This window comes from Mesocricetus auratus, unplaced genomic scaffold (assembly GCF_017639785.1).
Source record: "Mesocricetus auratus isolate SY011 unplaced genomic scaffold, BCM_Maur_2.0 Super-Scaffold_100010, whole genome shotgun sequence".
Taxonomy (NCBI): Eukaryota; Metazoa; Chordata; class Mammalia; order Rodentia; family Cricetidae; genus Mesocricetus; species Mesocricetus auratus.
This window is the reverse complement of record NW_024429194.1, coordinates 23,195,986-23,214,548: the sequence shown is the minus strand read 5'-3', so window position 1 is coordinate 23,214,548 and position 18,563 is coordinate 23,195,986. Positions and strand designations below refer to the sequence as shown.

General features: G+C 40.2%; 1 protein-coding gene across 3 annotated transcripts in view; it reads left to right on the top strand.

Moving 5' to 3' along the window:
• Positions 1–18,563, top strand: part of Dis3l2 (DIS3 like 3'-5' exoribonuclease 2) — a 330,069-nt gene that overhangs the window by 140,047 nt on the left and 171,459 nt on the right. For all 3 annotated transcript variants that reach the window (XM_040753119.1, XM_040753118.1, XM_040753120.1), the window contains 2 exons: positions 3,884–3,984; positions 6,692–6,939. In XM_040753119.1, the coding sequence (XP_040609053.1) occupies positions 3,884–3,984; positions 6,692–6,939 (349 nt within the window). The remainder of the gene's footprint in view (positions 1–3,883; positions 3,985–6,691; positions 6,940–18,563) is intronic.

The window sequence follows — 18,563 nt, the reverse complement described above, 5'->3', positions numbered from 1 at the left end:
TTGAGAAGATCAAGAAGATAGACAAACCTTTATCCAAACTTACCAAATGAGAGAGTGTGAACATGCAAATTAACAAAATCAGAAATGAAAAGGGGGACATAACAACAGACACTGAGGAAATCCAGAGAATCATCAGGTCATACTTTGAAAACCTGTACTCCCCACAATTTGAAAATTTAAAGGAAATGGACCATTTTTTTAAATAGATACCACTTGCCAAAATTAAATCAAGAACAGATAAGCAATTTAACAGACCTATAGCCCCTAATGAAATAGAAGTGTCTTCAAAAGTCTCCCACCCCCCCCAAAAAAGAAACAAAACCAAAAACCCAGGCCCAGATGGCTTTAGCGCAGAATTATGCCAGAAATTCAAAGAACAGCAGGAGCTGGGATTGGCATGTAAAGCAAGCTTGTTTCTAATTTAAACAACTACAAAAAAGCACGGTCTTTTAACCAGGCTGCCTTGCTAAAATTTGGGTTCTTTATTAGGAAAGAAGAGACTAGAATTGGGAAGTAACTAGATTCTCTGGCATGGACTTGTCCTCCCTCTCTCGGAGCCATGTTTTTCCCCCTATAGCATCTTTTTCCCACCCAGCATTGTGTCTCCAACCTGCTGGTAGTGACCATCAATGTCTTATGAGACCTTTTCTGCTTCCTCAGCTGTGACAGTGCATGGCCCTTCCTTGTGCACAGCAGTGTGGAGCAGTAGAAAAGCTTCATGGGTTTAAGGTTGAATTGATTTGTGTGGAACCTTTGTTCTACATGGTGGGCTGAAAGACAAAGTGCAGAAGTAGACAGCATGCACACTGCATTCAAAGCCACAGTCTAGCTATCCCTATAAATTGTGGACTATTGTGTTGAGCTGGTTGTTCAGCATCATCCCTTGAGGGTCTCACAGGTGTGACCAGCATGCATGGCCAACTCCAAATTAGAACTCAAATTTCACTTCCTCCTCCAAACTTTAAGTGATGCTCCGCCAATGTGGCTGTTAAAGCCATAAACCTGGAAATAACTCTTCTCTGCTTATATGCAGTGACCCTAAAGTTCTCATAGAAAGTTGCTACCAGTCAATCAGTTCAGCTGCAAAACATATCGTAGTTCTCTAGTGCCTGTATCACATCTCTGTCCCCATGCCTAAACTCTGGTAGCACCTCTTCATTATTCTCTCTCTCTCCCCACTCTCAGTGTGCTGGCCTCTTGCCCTGAGCTGTGCCACCCTTGCACCCAGATGCCTGTGGTTTCCAGGCATAAATTCTGGACTCAACGTATCCTGCAAGGCCCCATCTGATTTTACTTGTGTTGTTTCTCATTCTCATCGATGCATGACCCATTGTAACTTCTGCTTTCTGTTTCTTGACCTTCATCAAGACCATATAGGAGACCTTCCTGCTTCTACCCCTTCACCTGCCATTCCTCATACCCCTTGCTACTCCTGCCCATGCCACTGTGTCCTGATGTCAGTGTTATTTCCTTCAAGCCTCTCCTTAACCCCTAAACCATTTTCCCCTCCCCTCTCCTCTTCAGGGCTGTCTTTTAGGATTTGTCACAATTTATCATTTGTATTTACAGAGTGATTACTTACTAACACCATTTCCACATTTCTTGAGGTCTCAGAACATATTTCTATTACTAAAAACTGAATAAATACCTTGTACTCAATAAATATATGTCTCAAATAAATGGATTAATAAATGACTTCAGATTAAGCAATGCATTCTCTTTTATTAAACTGGAAGCTTTACTATTCTAGGTGCAGCAAGACGTAGTTGTTGGCAATATGCTAAGCTGAGTCACTTTTTCATCTTAGTGTTGTGTTTTGTTACTTTTGCTAACTTAACATCTGTGATTCTCACCTGAAGCACTGTACATGTTCATGTAAATTCTTTGACTGTAACTCTGAACAAAACCTTATTTTTCCCAGGATGACCTTTTGAATAGAGACCCTGAAAAGGTCCTGTTGAGGTATGACGGAAAGAAGTCATGCCTGCGCCCACTTCCATCTCTCAACCTTTCATTTTATATGTAACCTGGTATAACCTTTGGAACGGCAGACTTGCTGTTGTCATCGTGGAACCTGAAGTGATAGTCACTTTCTGTCTGTGTTTGTGTCCATCCCAGAAAGAGGCTTGCCCTGAGTTTGGGCTGTCCTAGAAAAACATGTATGGTTATACATGCCTTTAATCTCAGCCCTAAGGAGGCTGAACAAGAAGATTACAAATTCAAGGTCAGTCTCAGAAACTTACCAAGAAAACAGACAAGACAATGAAAGAAAAGAAAATCAGTTTTTTTCCCCAGTCTGACTTGATTGCTAACTTTTAAAGTCCAAACCTTTAAATATCAAATATCTAAGTAGTGTGCAATTGTAACTTTGTCTTCCTGTGTTTTATTTCAATGAACTGTGTTAATCTGTAGAAAACACTGGCAAGATATGTCATATAACAAAAGAAATTAACACTGTGTATGTGTGTTTTCTTTCAGATTATCTTTTTAAAAATGTTCTGGAAGTGTCTGGTAATATTTTTTTCATCCTGAGTTATTGCTCTAAGATAAAAGGTGGTCTTGGGTGGTTACCTTTCTTTTACTGATAGGTCATTTACCATGGGAAAGTTTGTTTTTCCTTTTTGGAAGACTGAAAGTTCTGCTTTCAGTAGCACTATGGTGGGAGAATTTCAGCAAAGATAAACATACACAGTTGACCATTCTGAGTTTGAGACCACAGCAGTAGTTCCAGAGCTACCCAGAAGAGGCAGCCAGTCATGAAAAGGATTTATGTTTCTGTTTGGGTCTTGGACATGTCTAGATGATAAGTTCAAGTCTTTGTTAGCTCCCTGTGAATTGATTATGGATTATGTTAATTGTTAATTAGAAACTCTGATATAGCTGGAGAAGAATGTTTTACAGGGGAAATCTAATGTAACAAATGAAAATACAAAACAAAACATAAGAACCTTTAAGTTTTCAGAAAATCTAATTTGCTGCTTTTGCCTGTGGGTGTTTTTAATGTAAACGTCTGATACAAAGCCCAACACTGCTTCCTTGGGGAGATAAGGTTTCAGTTTCTTGGGTAAATGTGGATTGTAACATTAAAGACTACAAAATTAGCATTAGAGGACTCTAAGTACTTTATTCTTTATGTAATACCACTAAGAATCTTTTTCCTTTTGGATGGTATTGAGGATTGAATCTAGGGCCTCAAGCATCTTACCAAGTGTTCGGTTACAGCAATAGCCCTTGCCAATGAGGACTGAAAACTAGGAAAATCAGAGTCAGGTTGGGTCATTCATTCATTCAATAAATGCTGTTTATTTTTCATTGTTTTGTTCATTATGGCTAGTACCAAAGTACTTTTTAAAGTACTTGTTATTGTTCAGTGTCTCTGTGATACAGCTTACATTCAGTTGCCATCCATGATGGGGTGAGGTGTATGGTGATATGATTGCTTTGGGGTCACCCATGTTCTTGTGAGCAACTCCTCAACTGCACTCTGTAAGAATGCCCAATTAAAAAAGTAGATGTTTATGTTCATTTTTATTTCATTATTTTAGCAGATGTAAATGATAAACTTGCCCATCACTTTTATTCTTTATGTGCTTGAGTCATATAAAGCATCTAGATCTTTCATTTTACTGCTGTCTACATGTTTAGAATGTTAGTAATTTTAAGTAGCTCAAACGTACCCTGCTAAGACCAGGTGTTCAGTGCGAGCACAGATACAACATGTGATTGGCCTTATCCAAATCTCCCAACTGCTGTGCACATTCCTTTTTTTTTTTTTTTTTTTTTTGTGAAAAGAGTGGCATGAAGTACTTGGCCTCTGTGAAACTTTCTAATATGAACTTAAAGATCTCTGTGTATTTTCTCTTTTTTTTTCTTTCTGACTTAGGAAAAGAAGAGTCTAGTGCTCCAGTTACAAAAGATGAGAACACCCCCACGTCACAGGACACAAGAGTCTTACCTGAGAAGTCACTGCAGAAATCAGCAAAGGTCATTCCCTACAGATCTTTTCTACTTGTCACTTGGGATGTTCATCAGAACTATATTTGCTTAGATAATTAGATAGTCAGTAGAAGCCGTAAATTAGGGAAAGTGAATAGGACTTTTGCAACTTTAAGCATATGAGTGTACTTTTATTCAGTTGATTTGGGATGATAGTGGCATCTTTAGGTATAAGACCAAACATCCATTAGTGTTGACTCTGAGAATCAAATGGCTACACCCCAACCATCTTGCTGAGAGTAACTCTCCTGTCTTTTGACATGAAGAGTTTGTAAGTTGTTAGACTATGTGTACCCTGCTGTTACTCATGGAGTTTCCCATAACTTTGTCTCATTAGGCATTCTTAGGGATAACTATGTTAAGATGAACTAGGTGAGTATGACTGTCATGCCTGGGTAACCTGGCGACTGGGTCCAGTTTACCTTTCTCTTCTCACAGTTCTTTGGTTGTCTCCTGTGTTTTTTGTATGAGGGATATCTAAATTATCACTCCATATCAGCTGTGTATTGTATATAACACGTATATGCATGTGTGTATATATGGACACATATTTATACATTATACATAATACACATGTGACAAAGCTATGCCTGTTTTGTCTCATGTGGGCAGTATTTAAAATATTTACATAAAAATTAGACCTTTTGCTTCTCTTGTCAAATCAAACTCTGACTGCACAGAACCATGGTCCTCTGTGACTGTAGTTAAAGCTAGGTAGAGATAGCCTCTGTTCATGAAACTTCTGTCTGTAATTTCCTCCCACCCTTCTACCATGTTCATCTCTTCTCTTCTTCTCCCTTGGATAGTATTTCATAATGGATTGGATCTAAAGTTATAAGTAAAAATAGCACTTACATGCAAAATTTTGTGGAATTAGAATCATTCCCAGGATAACTGACATTGTTTGCATAATGGGTAATGCTCAAGTACTCCCTATTCTTTAGAAATGTCAAAATTAAATGGGGGAATTAATCAGTTCAGATATGATGGCATGAGCCTGTTTTTAGTAAACATAAATAAAAATGTGGGAAAGAATATAATAAGAGGCAGTCAGAGGAGAGCTATGAAGGGTGGAAGGGGAGGATGAACCAGTTAGGAACCCTAGAGATAAAGAAAGTAGGGAGTGGCAGGGACCTCACAACCACACAGTCAGAGGGCGACACAGGCTGTGTTTCTGAATCCAGCCCAGCAATAGAAGGTGGGCCAGTGAGGCTCACTCTTCATATCTAACACAAAACTCCCCAGAAAAGCAAGGCAATTCTGGTAACACTTGCAAAGGAAATTGGCTGGAAGTCTTGGATAGTAAATGGCTGAGGCAAGGGCTCTCCTTTTACCTCAGGCCCCTAATTTCTCTCCCTACCAAGAGACAGCAGGCAACTGACTGGATTCAAAACAAGAGATCCAATGACAGGAAGCACCAGGCTCAGGAAGCCTTTTCTCCTAGGGGCCAGAGACTCCCCTTTCGAACTTAGAGGTACCAGGCAGCCAGAGACCACAGTGAAAAGGGATTTACTCCAGTAAGTAGCCTGACATGGAGTGCTCCCTCTCTTCATCTAGAGGACTTATCCATTGGCCATTAAGACCCTGCCTCAACAGGGTTATAATCCCTGTGGCCTGGTAGTACCAACAAGGGAGATCTTGCTATAATAAAATACTCCAAATTGGAAGACAGTCCGTGGAGGCTAGAGATAGCCCTTTCATACTCCCAGGTGGTCTAATCTGGGAGACTCCCTTGTAACTCACAGAAATAACTAGCAGAGGGTAACAGGAGTACAGTATTACCATATAAACCACACATATAAAATTAAGTTGAAAACAGAATTATTATTAGAACTTGAGTGTTCCAATAGGTTAAAATGTGCTAAAGTTTGAATAAGGTTTCTGCCTATGAGAGGTTTGAGTAGGACTCAGAATCTTTTCAGGTGATAGCCAAGAGGTCTAAAATACAATAGACTCATTAAGAACCATACCAAAAACCAAAACAACCATATTAAATGGGAAAAGATGTTCAGTTGATGCTAGCCTCAAGATACTCAAGGCTAGGTTGTCCAACAAGAGCCTTTCAACAGACATTATAGGGTATGTCAACAAAGAGATAGAAATTATATCCCAATTGAGAACAGTATTTTTTTTAATGTTTAACAACATTTTTTTTTTTTTCGAGACAGGGTTTCTCTGTAGCTTTGGAGGCTGTCCTGGAACTCACTTTGTAGACCAGGCTGGCCTCGAACTCACAGAGATCCGCCTGCCTCTGCCTCTCGAGTGCTGGGATTAAAGGCGTGCGCCACCAACGCCCGGCGTTTAACAACATTTTTAAAGAAAATAATTGCTGTTTTGTTTTTAGGAAATCCTGCTATTGTTTATGTGGGCAAAGTATAATGCAGAGCAGAAACTTGGAGCTGTCCACCCTACTGGCCTACATATACCTTTACAAGACATGTAAAGGCATGGTTATAAAACACGTTTTCATCTAATTTATCCATCTAGTCCATAGTTTTTTTCTTGGCTCTCCACCACCCGTTATTGAATACTTAAGTTGTTGCAACTTACATATAGATCACTTAGTTACAGAGTATCATAGAGAGTCACTTCATGGCGATCTCTCAAAGCAGCTAGGTCCAGCTAGTTGATAGATAATATACTGTTGACTTTCTGACTGATTCTCATATAGAGACTTTGTCTTTTGTGTTTTCAGGTGGTTTACATCTTGGAGAAAAAGCATTCTCGAGCAGCAACTGGCATCCTCAAACTCTTGGCTGATAAGAACAGTGACCTGATTAAGAAATACGCCCTGTTTTCTCCCTCTGATCACCGAGTGCCTAGAATTTATGTACCTCTCAAAGATTGTCCCCAGGACTTCATGACCCGACCTAAAGATTATACCAACACACTATTCATCTGCCGTATCATAGACTGGAAGGAGGACTGTAATTTTGCCCTGGGGTAGGTGATCTTTGACAGAAAACTGAAGAGCACAGGAAGAAGTCAGTGTGGGTGGGCTTTAGGTGAGCAGCTTGTGTACTTCAGGTCTGTCTTCTTTCTGAAAGCCTTGGTACTAGTGCATTTTGGCCCTGATCTTTTAGAAATTGCCCTTATGTCACCTATAGATTGTTTGAATTATGAGGCAAACACCATTGTTTTTGCCATAAAATAAAAGTACATTCTGAGCTTCTTCCTGCTATGTGATAAATACCACTGGAACCTGTTTACTTCAGATAATTTTTTGTACTGAACAGTAGTCAGTCTTCTACTTTCAGATCTTCATGTTAAAATATGAGAAGTCCCACTGTAGTCAAAGGGTCCCTTGCTTCTTTGCTTTAATATGAACATGAAGACATGTTTGAGTGTTGGGTTTGTTCATGGTGATCTTTAGTTTAAGTAATGCTAAAGATTCATGTATGGCATTGCAGACAGACTCACCCTACTGTAGGGAAGAATAAAGGTACCATGTTTTGATGGAAACTGTCAAAACTTATGGTCCTTAGACTATCAATGATTGTCATTTTATTTTGTTTGAAGAATCTGCTGGACCTAGCTGTCTCATGATGTTACACCTATTTCTTTTTATAGCTAGTATTCATTTTGAAAGAAAAATGATATTGTGTTAGATATATTTTTGACCCTTTATAATAGTATCTAGTTTTTGCACCACAGAAAATGAAATATAAGTATATAATGTAGAGGAATCTGTTTAGACATTTACTTGTAGTCTAGTTTTAGTGGTTATTCAACTTGTGTAAGATCCTCTTGGAGATACCCTATGCTAATCAGAGCCTATGGTGAATGAATGACCTCTGGGCCACTGGCCACTATGTCCTGCTTTTATTAGATTTATTCTACTTGTATGTACTTCATGCTTAGTCACTTAAACTAAATTAAATCTGTGTATTAGGCCAGGCACAGTAGCCCACACCTTTAATCCCAGCACATAGAAAATGGAGGCTGGTGGATCTCAGTGAGTTCAAGGCCAGCATGGACTACATCTCTATGTTTCAGTCCAGCAAGGGATATATAATGAGACCCTGTCTCAATAAACAAACCAACAAATTATCTATCTTATCTATCTATCTATCTATCTATCTATCTATCTATCTATCTATCTATGTGTCATACTGATGCAATTTAAGAAACATCACCCCATGTCCCTTTTGCAGTTATGTGAAGATAGGAGTAAGTTTCATGGCCTCAGAGCCATTTGAGAACTGTTTTGCTTTCTTTTCTGCCCGCTAGGACATGGTTGCAGTGTCATAATTTTTAAAGCCTAACTCATTACCAAACAGTGACATCAGCCTCTCGAGCTCCAAACAGCCCTTCTCACAGGCTTGCCTGTTTCTCACCATCGACTCAAAGGGCCTGATGATGGTTGTGCCACCTGTCCCCATTGATTGTGTTGCCATACTCAGTTGGGCAGCGACAGGGGAAGACTGCTATGTCAAAGCAGGAAATCCAGTTGTCTTTTATCTGCCTTTTTACCATGTCCCATTGTGCAAGCTTGATTGGGCCATTTTCCGAGTATTCAAGTCGAAGGGTGGAGTCAGGAAATCTTCCTGGTGTGAGTTTCTGAAGGACCTTATATATTTTTCATGCACAGTTGAGTCCTTATTTCATCAGGAACCCTTGGCTCAAGTTAAGTGCAGTAACATCGGCAGCGGCAGCCACAGAGGGATTCAGGCCTTGGAAACAGCAAGAGGTTCTAAAGAAAGAAAATTCTAAAATGATAATCATGTGTTATATAACTTCCAAAGTAAAACTTGAATGTAATCATATTTAGATGAAAAACTATGATTTCTGCCTACATGTGTAATGTAAAGACATTCAAATTGTATCTCTTAAACTGTGCCTTCAAAATTCTTTCTGAGAAGATAAGATTTACTAAGAAAGTAAAGCAGGACAGCTTTCCATAATGAAGTTCTCAGATGCCACCTGCTGCCCTGCCTGGAGGGCGAGGGCTGCAGCTGTTGAGCTGTTGGTGGTCCCCTGCTGTTTTGTTCTGGCTATCAGTTACTGATCTTTAGGAACTGAGGTCACTGCTTTCCAAGCTGCACATGATATGCTACAGTGGCCTAGGTTTCCTCCCTCATCTTTGCCAGGCTTTGACAAGGAGCATGAGGTAGTAGTTGCAGTGGGTGGAAGTTTATAGTCAGCTTCTACGTAAACAGTGCGTAAAAACCTAATTAGCTAAGGTGGCTTCCTCCTGAATTTCTTTCCTGAGCCTTCGTCTTCCCTGAGCTTCTTCTGCCTGTGAAATTGTTACTAATTACTAAGTTATATTCCTCTTTGGTGGATCAATTTAGTACAGCAGATAGCCTCAAGTGTGTGTAAGGTACTGTACCATCTGAGAGTGCAGGGGTGAAGCTGTGACTGATGAAGACCTTGATATAAATGGCAAAGAGATAGCTTGATTCTAAGAAGTGGAATCTCACTTGCACTCATTTACATAAAATGGGGATTACTATGAGAATCTGGTGGTTCTCCTAAAACCCAGGGTGTGAAACGGGAAGGATTACGAGAAACTCTTAAGTAACAAGACAGTAAAAGTATAGCTTTTCTCTCAAGCTCCATGACAAGGCAGCCACCCTTCTGGTTGTGAGCTGAGCTCCTCTGCTTCACTTTGCACAGCAGCCATCCATCTGCACAGCAGCATCCATGGCCACTCTGAAGGTCACATACACAGCAGCTATCCACCTAGCATCCCTGACCACTCTGAGGGTCACATACTGAAGTATGGATCAGATGACAGAATTCATGGGGCAGACAGTTGCAGTTACCGAGTTTAAGATAGGTATTTTCCTAGGTAGTAACTTGAAGTAGATGTGGGATCCAGGCTTTTGAGGCCTTCTGCCCCACGACCAGGACTGTGAACACAACTTTCTGGGAAGCAACATGGAGAAGCAGGGGAAGTGAAGGTCCTGTCTTTTTGAGCTACCATTGTAGTACAAAACAGCGCATCTTAAATTCTTCCACAGAACGAATATAATTTAATGAAAGTTTGGAGGAGTCGGAATAAAGGGAAGGTCTAGGATCATTTCTTGGAAGACAGAAAATTTTTTGCTAACAGATCTTTTACATTGAAAGTCTAGAATGGAGAGAAGAGGGCATGAAGGACAGCTAGAGATATTATGGGCTGTCTTAAGAAGCTAGAGGAAGTGAGAGGACCTGAAATAGGAGAACTATGGAAGAGACAAGAGGAGTGAAAACTTTTGGGGAAAACAAGGTAAATTCTGTATAAAGGAAAGGTAGAAGAATCTTAGATGAGCTTCCAGACCTCAGACACAATGTCCTTGAGAGCCTCCTTGTCTTCTACCGTAGCCTTCACTGATCCCTTGTCCTTTGCTGTTTCCCTAGATGACTGTGCCTGCTCATGGCTCCAAGCTTTTGACACATACTTCCTAGAAGTGACTTTGACCTCTTGGTGAAATACTCAGATTTTAAATTTAACTCAGTTGGCTACTCACAAAGTCTTCCCTGACTCCAGGCCTCCTTCTGGGCATTCTCATAGCTTCTAATAAGTTCTACCCTGCAGCTCAGATACTGTTTGGATTGTAGTTGCTGACTTATTACTTCACTTGGCCATGTGTTCATTTTGATCAAGGATACCTAAGGATAAGGCTGGTCAGGCGATTAGGAAGAAATGAAGGTGATCCTGGGGTCTACAGCTAGGTTGATTAGGACATACAGAAGGATGAAGGGGAGTTTGGAGTGGAACCAAGAGTTCCATAACCTCAAGATCAATTCCTGGTATACAAGTAATAACAAGTGTACAAATCAGGTGGAGGATGTCAATGTTAGGAAGTCGTGATATTTAACAAAAGGATTGAAAAGAATATGAACATTCATAGAAAAGATAACATCAGTAGCTTTTGGAGGATCCATAAGGAAGCCATTGGTCTTGGCTCCCATGTGCTGTAATTGCTTCTCTGGCATCCCCTGTGCCACTTTGGCAACTCAACTGAAGGAACACTCAGAAGCCTTTACAGTTTGGAGACTCGTAGTTTTTAGAATTGTTTTCTGTCTTGATATTAGAATTATCATGAGGAGTCTCACTTGACTTTTCTTCACAATATACCTACCATCTTTTGTGAAATATTAGGCTTGTAATTCTGTCAAAACCCCAAAGATAGTCTCCACGAGCCCTTCTTGGCATTTAGGGACCAGCGCTTTTTGTCATAAATCACAGCATACTCAGTACTTTTAATATTTGGTAGTGGACTCTTGTCCAGAGTAACCAAAGAGCTGCATTGGCTTCCTCCCTGGAATGATTTGCAATTATGTAATGAGATTTACAGTTTTAGGAACTCCTCAGCTCTCTTAAATCATCATTCCCTTCTGAAACTCAGAGTAGCATTCATGCTGGTATTTTTTAGACCTTTGTAAGATCTACTACCAAAACTAAAGATCACTGCCTCAGCCTCATCTCTTCTAGAATGCTGTGGGCACAAAAATACCATGCTCATTTTCTTCTTTGTCATGGAGTACTTTCAAATAATGTAAGGGCAAATTTTGAAGAAAATGGAAGAGTTTTACAGTAGCTACTGTGAGAAGCATCACTGAAGGCTAAGAATGTAGGAGAGGAACTGGTCTAGAGCAAATTGACGTATATCTTAGATTATTTAACAGATTTTTGGGGCCTTGAAGGGGAAATGAGTAGTGCAGGTGCAGTAAAGATGAGAGATTTATGGTTGAACTTGAGGATGTCTGGGCTTAACTCAAGGCAATTTGAACAAGATGTGTAGGATTGGTTGCTGATTTCAATGAGGGCAACAAAGTCAATAGCTAAGCAACATGGAAGCAACCAAAAAGAAGTCCTGATTGCTGTGGTGTGTGGGGAGAAGAAGGTTGGGTGTGGTTTGATTGATATCTTTCTCTCCTAGCTTTGCCCTTAAACGGTCAGTTTTCAGATAAGTCAGCTCTTGGAAGCAAGCACTTCTTTTAAGGTTTTGTTTTGTTGAGACAGGGTCTCACTGTATAGCCTGGCTGTCCTGGAACATGCTGTGTAGACAAGCTGGTCTCAAACTCACAGAGATCCACCTGCCTCAGTCTTCTGAGTATTGGAATCAGAGTCGTGAGCCACCATATCTGGCTTCTATTTGGTTTTGAAGATACTGAATTTCATTAGGGGATAGGTATAATTGGATGATGTGACTAAAATTGCTTTGTGTAAATTGTTTAATCTTAGCAGGAAAAATGCAGTGGTGGCCATAAGGCAAAGGGGAGAAATGAATTCTTATGGGGCCATTGTTTACAAGATTAGTAAACAGAAAAACAACTTTCTATAATCACCAACCCCCCTTGCACAAAATGAGTATTTTAGTTTCCCAAGAACATTTCTTCTAAGGGAAACACCAAGTTATATAACACAGAGAGATTTTTCAAGTCCTTTCTGAACCATGGCTGTACCTGGCTAAAAGGCAAAGAAAAGCGAATCAGGCTGAGGAGTGGGCTCTATTTTGTGTGACTATTGGGCTCCACCTGGTGGCCTGTAAGGATCAGCTTTGGCAAAAACCAAACCAAACCAAACCAAAACTGCATTTTTTTCTGGGAATTTTTATTTTTTATTTAAATTAGAAACAAGCTTGTTTCACATGTTAGTCCCAGCTTCCTCTCCCTCCCCTCCTCCTCCGCCCTCCCATCAGACCCCCCCAACTACTTCAACCCCCCCCATTCCCCTCACCCTTCCCCAGGGAAGGCAAGGCCCTCCATGCAGGATCTCCAGAATCCATCATTTCTTTTAGGGCAGGACCTAGGCCCTCCCCCAAATGTCCAAGTTGAGAGAGCATCCCTCATTGTGGGATGGGCACACAAAGTCCATTTGTGTGCCAGGGATAAATACTGATCTACTACCCCAAGGCCCATAGATTACCTAGGCCTCCTTACTGACACACACATTTAGGGGGTCTGGATCAGTCTTATGCTGGCCTCTCAAGCATCAGTCTGGGGTCCAAGAGCTCCTCCTTGTTCAGCTCAGCTGTTTCTCTGGTTTCACCAGCCCAGTCTTGACTGCTTTGCTCATCACTCCTCCCTCTCTGTCACTGGGTTCCATGAGTTCAGTTCAGTGTTTAGCTGTTGGTATCTGCCTCTGCTTCTGTCTGTCACTGGATGAAGGTTCTAGAATGGCATATAAGATAGTCATCAAACTCATTATCAGGGAGGGGCATTTAAGGTAGTCTCTCCACCATTGCTTAGTTTGCCAGTTGATGTCATCATTGTAGATCTCTGGAAATCTCACTAGTGCCAGTTCTCCCTTCAAACTTAAAATGACTCCCTCTATTATGGTATCTCTCATCCTGCTCAGCTCTATTCTTCCAGACTCAACCTTCCTGCTCCCCCATGTCCTCCTTTCCCCTCCTCTTCTCCCTCTCTCTTTTTCCTGGCTTCCCCCTCCCCCCCATGCTCCCAATCTGCTCAGGAGATCTTGCCTCATTCCACCTTCTCTGGGGTACCATGCATATCTCTTGTAGGGTCCTTCCTGTTTCCCAGAGTCTCTGGCAGTGGGATTGTAGGCTGGCACTCCCGTTTCCTGCCTAAAATCCATATATGAGTGAGTATAGACCATGTTTGTCTTTTTGTGACTGGGTTACCTCACTCAGGATGGTTTCTTCTAGTGCCATCCATTTGCCTGTGAATTTCAAGATTCCATTGTTTTTTTTCTGCTGCATAGTACTCCATTGTGTAACTGTACCACATTTTCTGTATCTACTCTTCAGCTGAGGGGCATCTAGGTTGCTTCCAGGTTCTGGCTATCACAAATAGTGCTGCTATAAACATAGCTGAACAGACGTCCTTGTTGTATGAATGTGCATCTTTTGAGTATATGCCTAAGAGTGGAATTGCTGGGTCTTGTAGTAGATTGATTCCCATTTTTCTGAGGAATCTCCATACTGATTTCCAAAGTAGCTGTATCAGTAGGCACTCCCAAGACAAGGCTGTCCACTCTCTCCATACCTCTTCAGTATTGTACTTGAAGTTCTAGCTAGAGCAATAAGACAACAAAAGGAGATCAAGGGGATACAAATTGGAAAGGAAGAGGTCAAACTTTCACTATTTGCAGATGATATGATAGTTTACATAAGTGACCAGAAACTCTCTACCAGGGAGCTCCTGATAAATACCTTCAGCAAAGTGGCAGGATACAAGATCAACTCAAGAAAATCAGTAGCCCTACTATATACAGATGATAAAAGGACTGAGAAAGAAATCAGAGAAACATCACCCTTTACAATAGCCACAAACAACACAAAATACCTTGGGATAACACTAACCAAACAAGTGAAAGACCTGTATTGCAAGAACTTTGAGTCTTTAAAGAAAGAAAGAAGACATCAGAAAATGGAAAGATTTCTCATGCTCTTGGATAGGTAGGATCAACATAGTAAAAATGGCAATCTTGACAGAAGTAATCTACAGATTCAATGCAATCCCCATTAAAATCCCATCACAATTCTTCACAAACCTTGAAAGAACAATTCTCAACTTTATATGGAAAAACAAAATACCCAGGATAGCCAAAACAACTCTGTTCAACAAAGGAACTTCCGGAGGCATCACCATCCATGACTTCAAGCTCTATTATAGAACTATAGTCCTGAAAACAGCTTGTTATTGACACTAAAGTAGACAGGTAGAACAATGAAATCGAATTGAAAACCCTGATATTAAACCACACACGTATGAACACTTGGTTTTTGACAAAGAAGCTAAAATTACACAATGGAAAAAAGAAAGCAACTTCAACATATGGTGCTGGCATAACTGGATGCTGGCATGTAGAAGACTGAAAATAGATCAGTGTCTATCGCCTTGCACAAGACTTAAGTTCAAATGGATTAAAGACTTCAATATAAATCCAGTCACACTGAACCTCTTAGAAGAGAAAGTAGGGGTACCCTTGAATGAATTGGTACAAGAGACTGCTTCCTGAACATAACACCAGTAGCACAGACACTGAGATCGACAATTATCAAATGGGACCTCCTGAAACTGAGAAGCTTCTGCAAGGCAAAGGACACAGTCAACAAGACAAAAAGGCAGCCCACAGAATGGGAAAAGATATTCACTAACCCCACATCTGACAGAGGGCTGATCTCCAAAATTTACCAAGAACTCAAGAAGCAAGTCTCCAAAATACCAAAGGATCCAATTTAAAAGTGGTCTACAGAACTAAATTGAGAATTCTCAAAACTGCATTTTGAAGAAGTCAAGGGAATGGAGGAGAATGGTCCTGATACAGGCATCTATTTGTAGGTGGTTGCTTTCCCAGAGAACCTAGTCAAAAAAGCCTGTAGTCTGTGTACAGGAGCAGGAACTCCTGACTGCCTCCTTGATGGCTGCAGCACCCTCACCTCCAAGAAATGTTTGTTCCCACTTACCAATTATTGCAACCTAACTTGGCTGGAAAGGTTATGGGGATACTGCTGGATTAACAACTTTGAGCTGCTGCCTATGGTGAAGTCCTGCTGAGTCTCTCTCTTCTAAGGGAGAGAAGCCAGTTCTGCAGGCTCACCATGTCAAGGATGAAGCTGCCCAGTAGGTGGGCACTGTTGACTGCTCCTTCCTCTTAGACAAGGAGAACCAAGAGTCAAGCCAAGTGACCCCTCATGGAATTCAGCTCAAGCTCTGAAGACCTGCTAGTTATTCTGTAGACCTCAGCACCAGGAACCATACAATGCAAATTTAATAGGTAGGTTTTTTTCAAAGAGTTGATTATGTAGCCCCTAGAAAATTTCAGTTGTAAGAATCCTCTGGGTTTTACTGTGGCCTAGACAATGTTAACTTCCCCTAGCCCCATTGTATGTTTTAATTTTTTTCTTCCCAGAAATTGGTTTTGATGAACCCAAATCTTAAATTTTTCAATAAACAACAAAAAAAAAGTTCCATTAAAAAATGTCTGCCAAAGTCACCCTCTCCACTACAATTCCTAATGCACCTTCTTAAACTATATTGATGTGGACTTCGGATAGTGGCAGCCTTTCCACACACTGAACTTACATTCAGCCTCTAGCTCCTCCCTTGGTGACAACATTGATTCACATTTCAAGATCTTCCCTAAAATCATTCAGTATTGCTAAACCTTATTTCTTGTGCCAGGCATGGAGGCAAGCAGATCAGGAATTCAAGGCCGTTGTCGACTACATATTGAGTTTGAGGCCAGCATGGTCTGCATGAGGCTCTGTCTCAAACCAAAGCAAAACAAAAACACTGTTACAGCAGCAAAAATTATCTTTCTTTCTACCCATTTGTTTATGGTTTCATTATTAAAAACATTTTCCCTGATATTCCCATCCCTTAAATGCTGCCTTTTGCTGTGTCATAGTACTGATCTAGAAGAGAAGGTAGCGTACTGTCTACTCCTGATTATGGAAAACAATATGGATAATATATAACCATAGACATTGTTGTGTTTGCCACACTTTGTGTGCCAGTAAGGCTTTGTATGGTTACTGATGTTCTGGGCCCTTGAATCAGCCAGTGTTTGTTCTCCACTTGTTGCTTCTCAAGGCTGTGATACCATTTTATCTGCATGGAGTTTTCAACAGGGGTCACTATGTGTGGTTGTATTTACTTAAGGGCAGTGATGATAAAGCTGATGTACAAGAGTGTATGACCTGTACATAGACTGGCTTTAAGACTGGCATTCAAAGAATATTTAATAGAGAAAAGAAGATAAGTGACTGAGGACACTAATATTGGGAGAGCTTGTAATTTCCTTTAGGTAAACAGGCCAATTTGAAGAACTGTCTCTGTTATAACCCTTTCTGTGTGTAGCTGGTCCCTTTCCTTAAACTTTATCATTTTTTTTAAATCACTCAGGGCAGCCAGTCTGATGGTTCTTATAGGAATATTTATGCCCTCATAGTTGCTTCCACCAACTGGAAGACGCTTGACTACACTGCTTATGCTACTTTTGTGTTAGGACCCAGTGTTCATGGGGAAGCTCTGCTGGGTAAGAAAGATTTGTGGTGATGACCACTGAGGAAATGCTTCTTCCTTACAATTGTTATTGTAATATCAAAATTCAGATGTATTTTTTACTTTTGAAATATGTACACATTATGTATTGACAATGAAAATAATTTAAATATATACTTATAGACAATGAAAAATTTCAAAAATATCACCCTTAAGAATTCATTACTAAGGATTTGACATATATTTAATAAGATTACTTAATAAGATTATCATAGAACTGTTTCTTATTTGGAGGTGGTTTTATGGCTCAGTTGGTAAAGGTACACACAAACCTGGTGATCTGAGTTCAATCCCCACAGTCCATGCAAAGTTGCAAGTAGAGAACCAACTCCACAAAATTGCCCTATCTCATCACTAATACTTGACTGCTTCAGGGTATCCCATGTTGCAGTTTGTTGTAATGTCACTGTGACCGGTTTGTAGAGCACGGGTCGTTGAGTTTGTAGAATGTTTCTCTCTTTGGGTATGTCATATACTATATCTTCTTTTAGCTCTTTGAGACTTGTTCACTTTGATTTCTGTGGTGGCTGCCCCAGTTTGTAATCCCATGAACAGAGAAAGGGGGATTTCTTTTACCCACTTTCTCACCAGCATTTGTTTTTTGTTTTTTGTTTTTTTTCTGTATTTCTGTGACTGATGAGGTTGGAAATTTGTAACTTCATTCAGATCCATGGCCCATTTTTAATTGGGTGATTTGTTTTCTTGATTCTTGTTTTTTTGAATTCTTTGTATATTCTGGATACTAGTTCTCTATTATATATATAATTGACATTTGCTATACAAAAGTTTTTGATTTTTATAAGGGAGGTTCCATTTGTTAGTTGACCTTAACTCCTGAGTGAATTGAGTCTAATTCAGGAAGTCCTTTCCTACACCTGTTTTGATTTGCATTTCCCTGATCGCTAAGGATGTTGAGCACTTTCATAAGTGTCTATCAGCCATTTTAGACTCCTCTATTGAGAATTCTCTATTTAATTCTGTATCCCACTATTTTGTGTTTTGGATACTTGCTTCTTGAGTTCTTTGTAAATTTTGGAGATCAGCCCTCTGTCAGATGTGGGGCTGGTGAATATCTTTTCCCATTCTGTGGGCTGCCTTTTTGTCTTATTGAGATATTTATGTGATTTTTGTCTTTAAGTCATATGTAGGAAAAAATAGTTGTATATTGTGCCTATGTCTCCTATAAGACTCAGAGACAGCAGCACAGGGGTATTGGTTGGAGGGAAATGTGGTTTATAGTTTCCCTAGGGCCAAAGTTACCAATATTTAAGTAATAAAGTAAGGAAGGAATAGGAAAGGACGAAAAGATAGTTAAGTAATAGTGGGAAGGAAAGTGTTGGCTAGAGGTGTGAAAAGCAATAGACAAAACACTGATATTAGGTTCAGCGTACAGAAGGACAGATTCAATGAGATGTCAGTTGGAATAAACAACTGAAACTTAAAGTTCAAAATATGTTTTTTACATTTCTTTTTATTTTATGTACATTGGTGTTTGGCCTGCATGTATGTCTGTGTGAGGGTGTGAGAAGCCATGGAACCTGAGTTACAGACAGGTGTGAGCTGCCATGTGGGTGCTGGGAATTGAACCCAGGTTCCCTGGA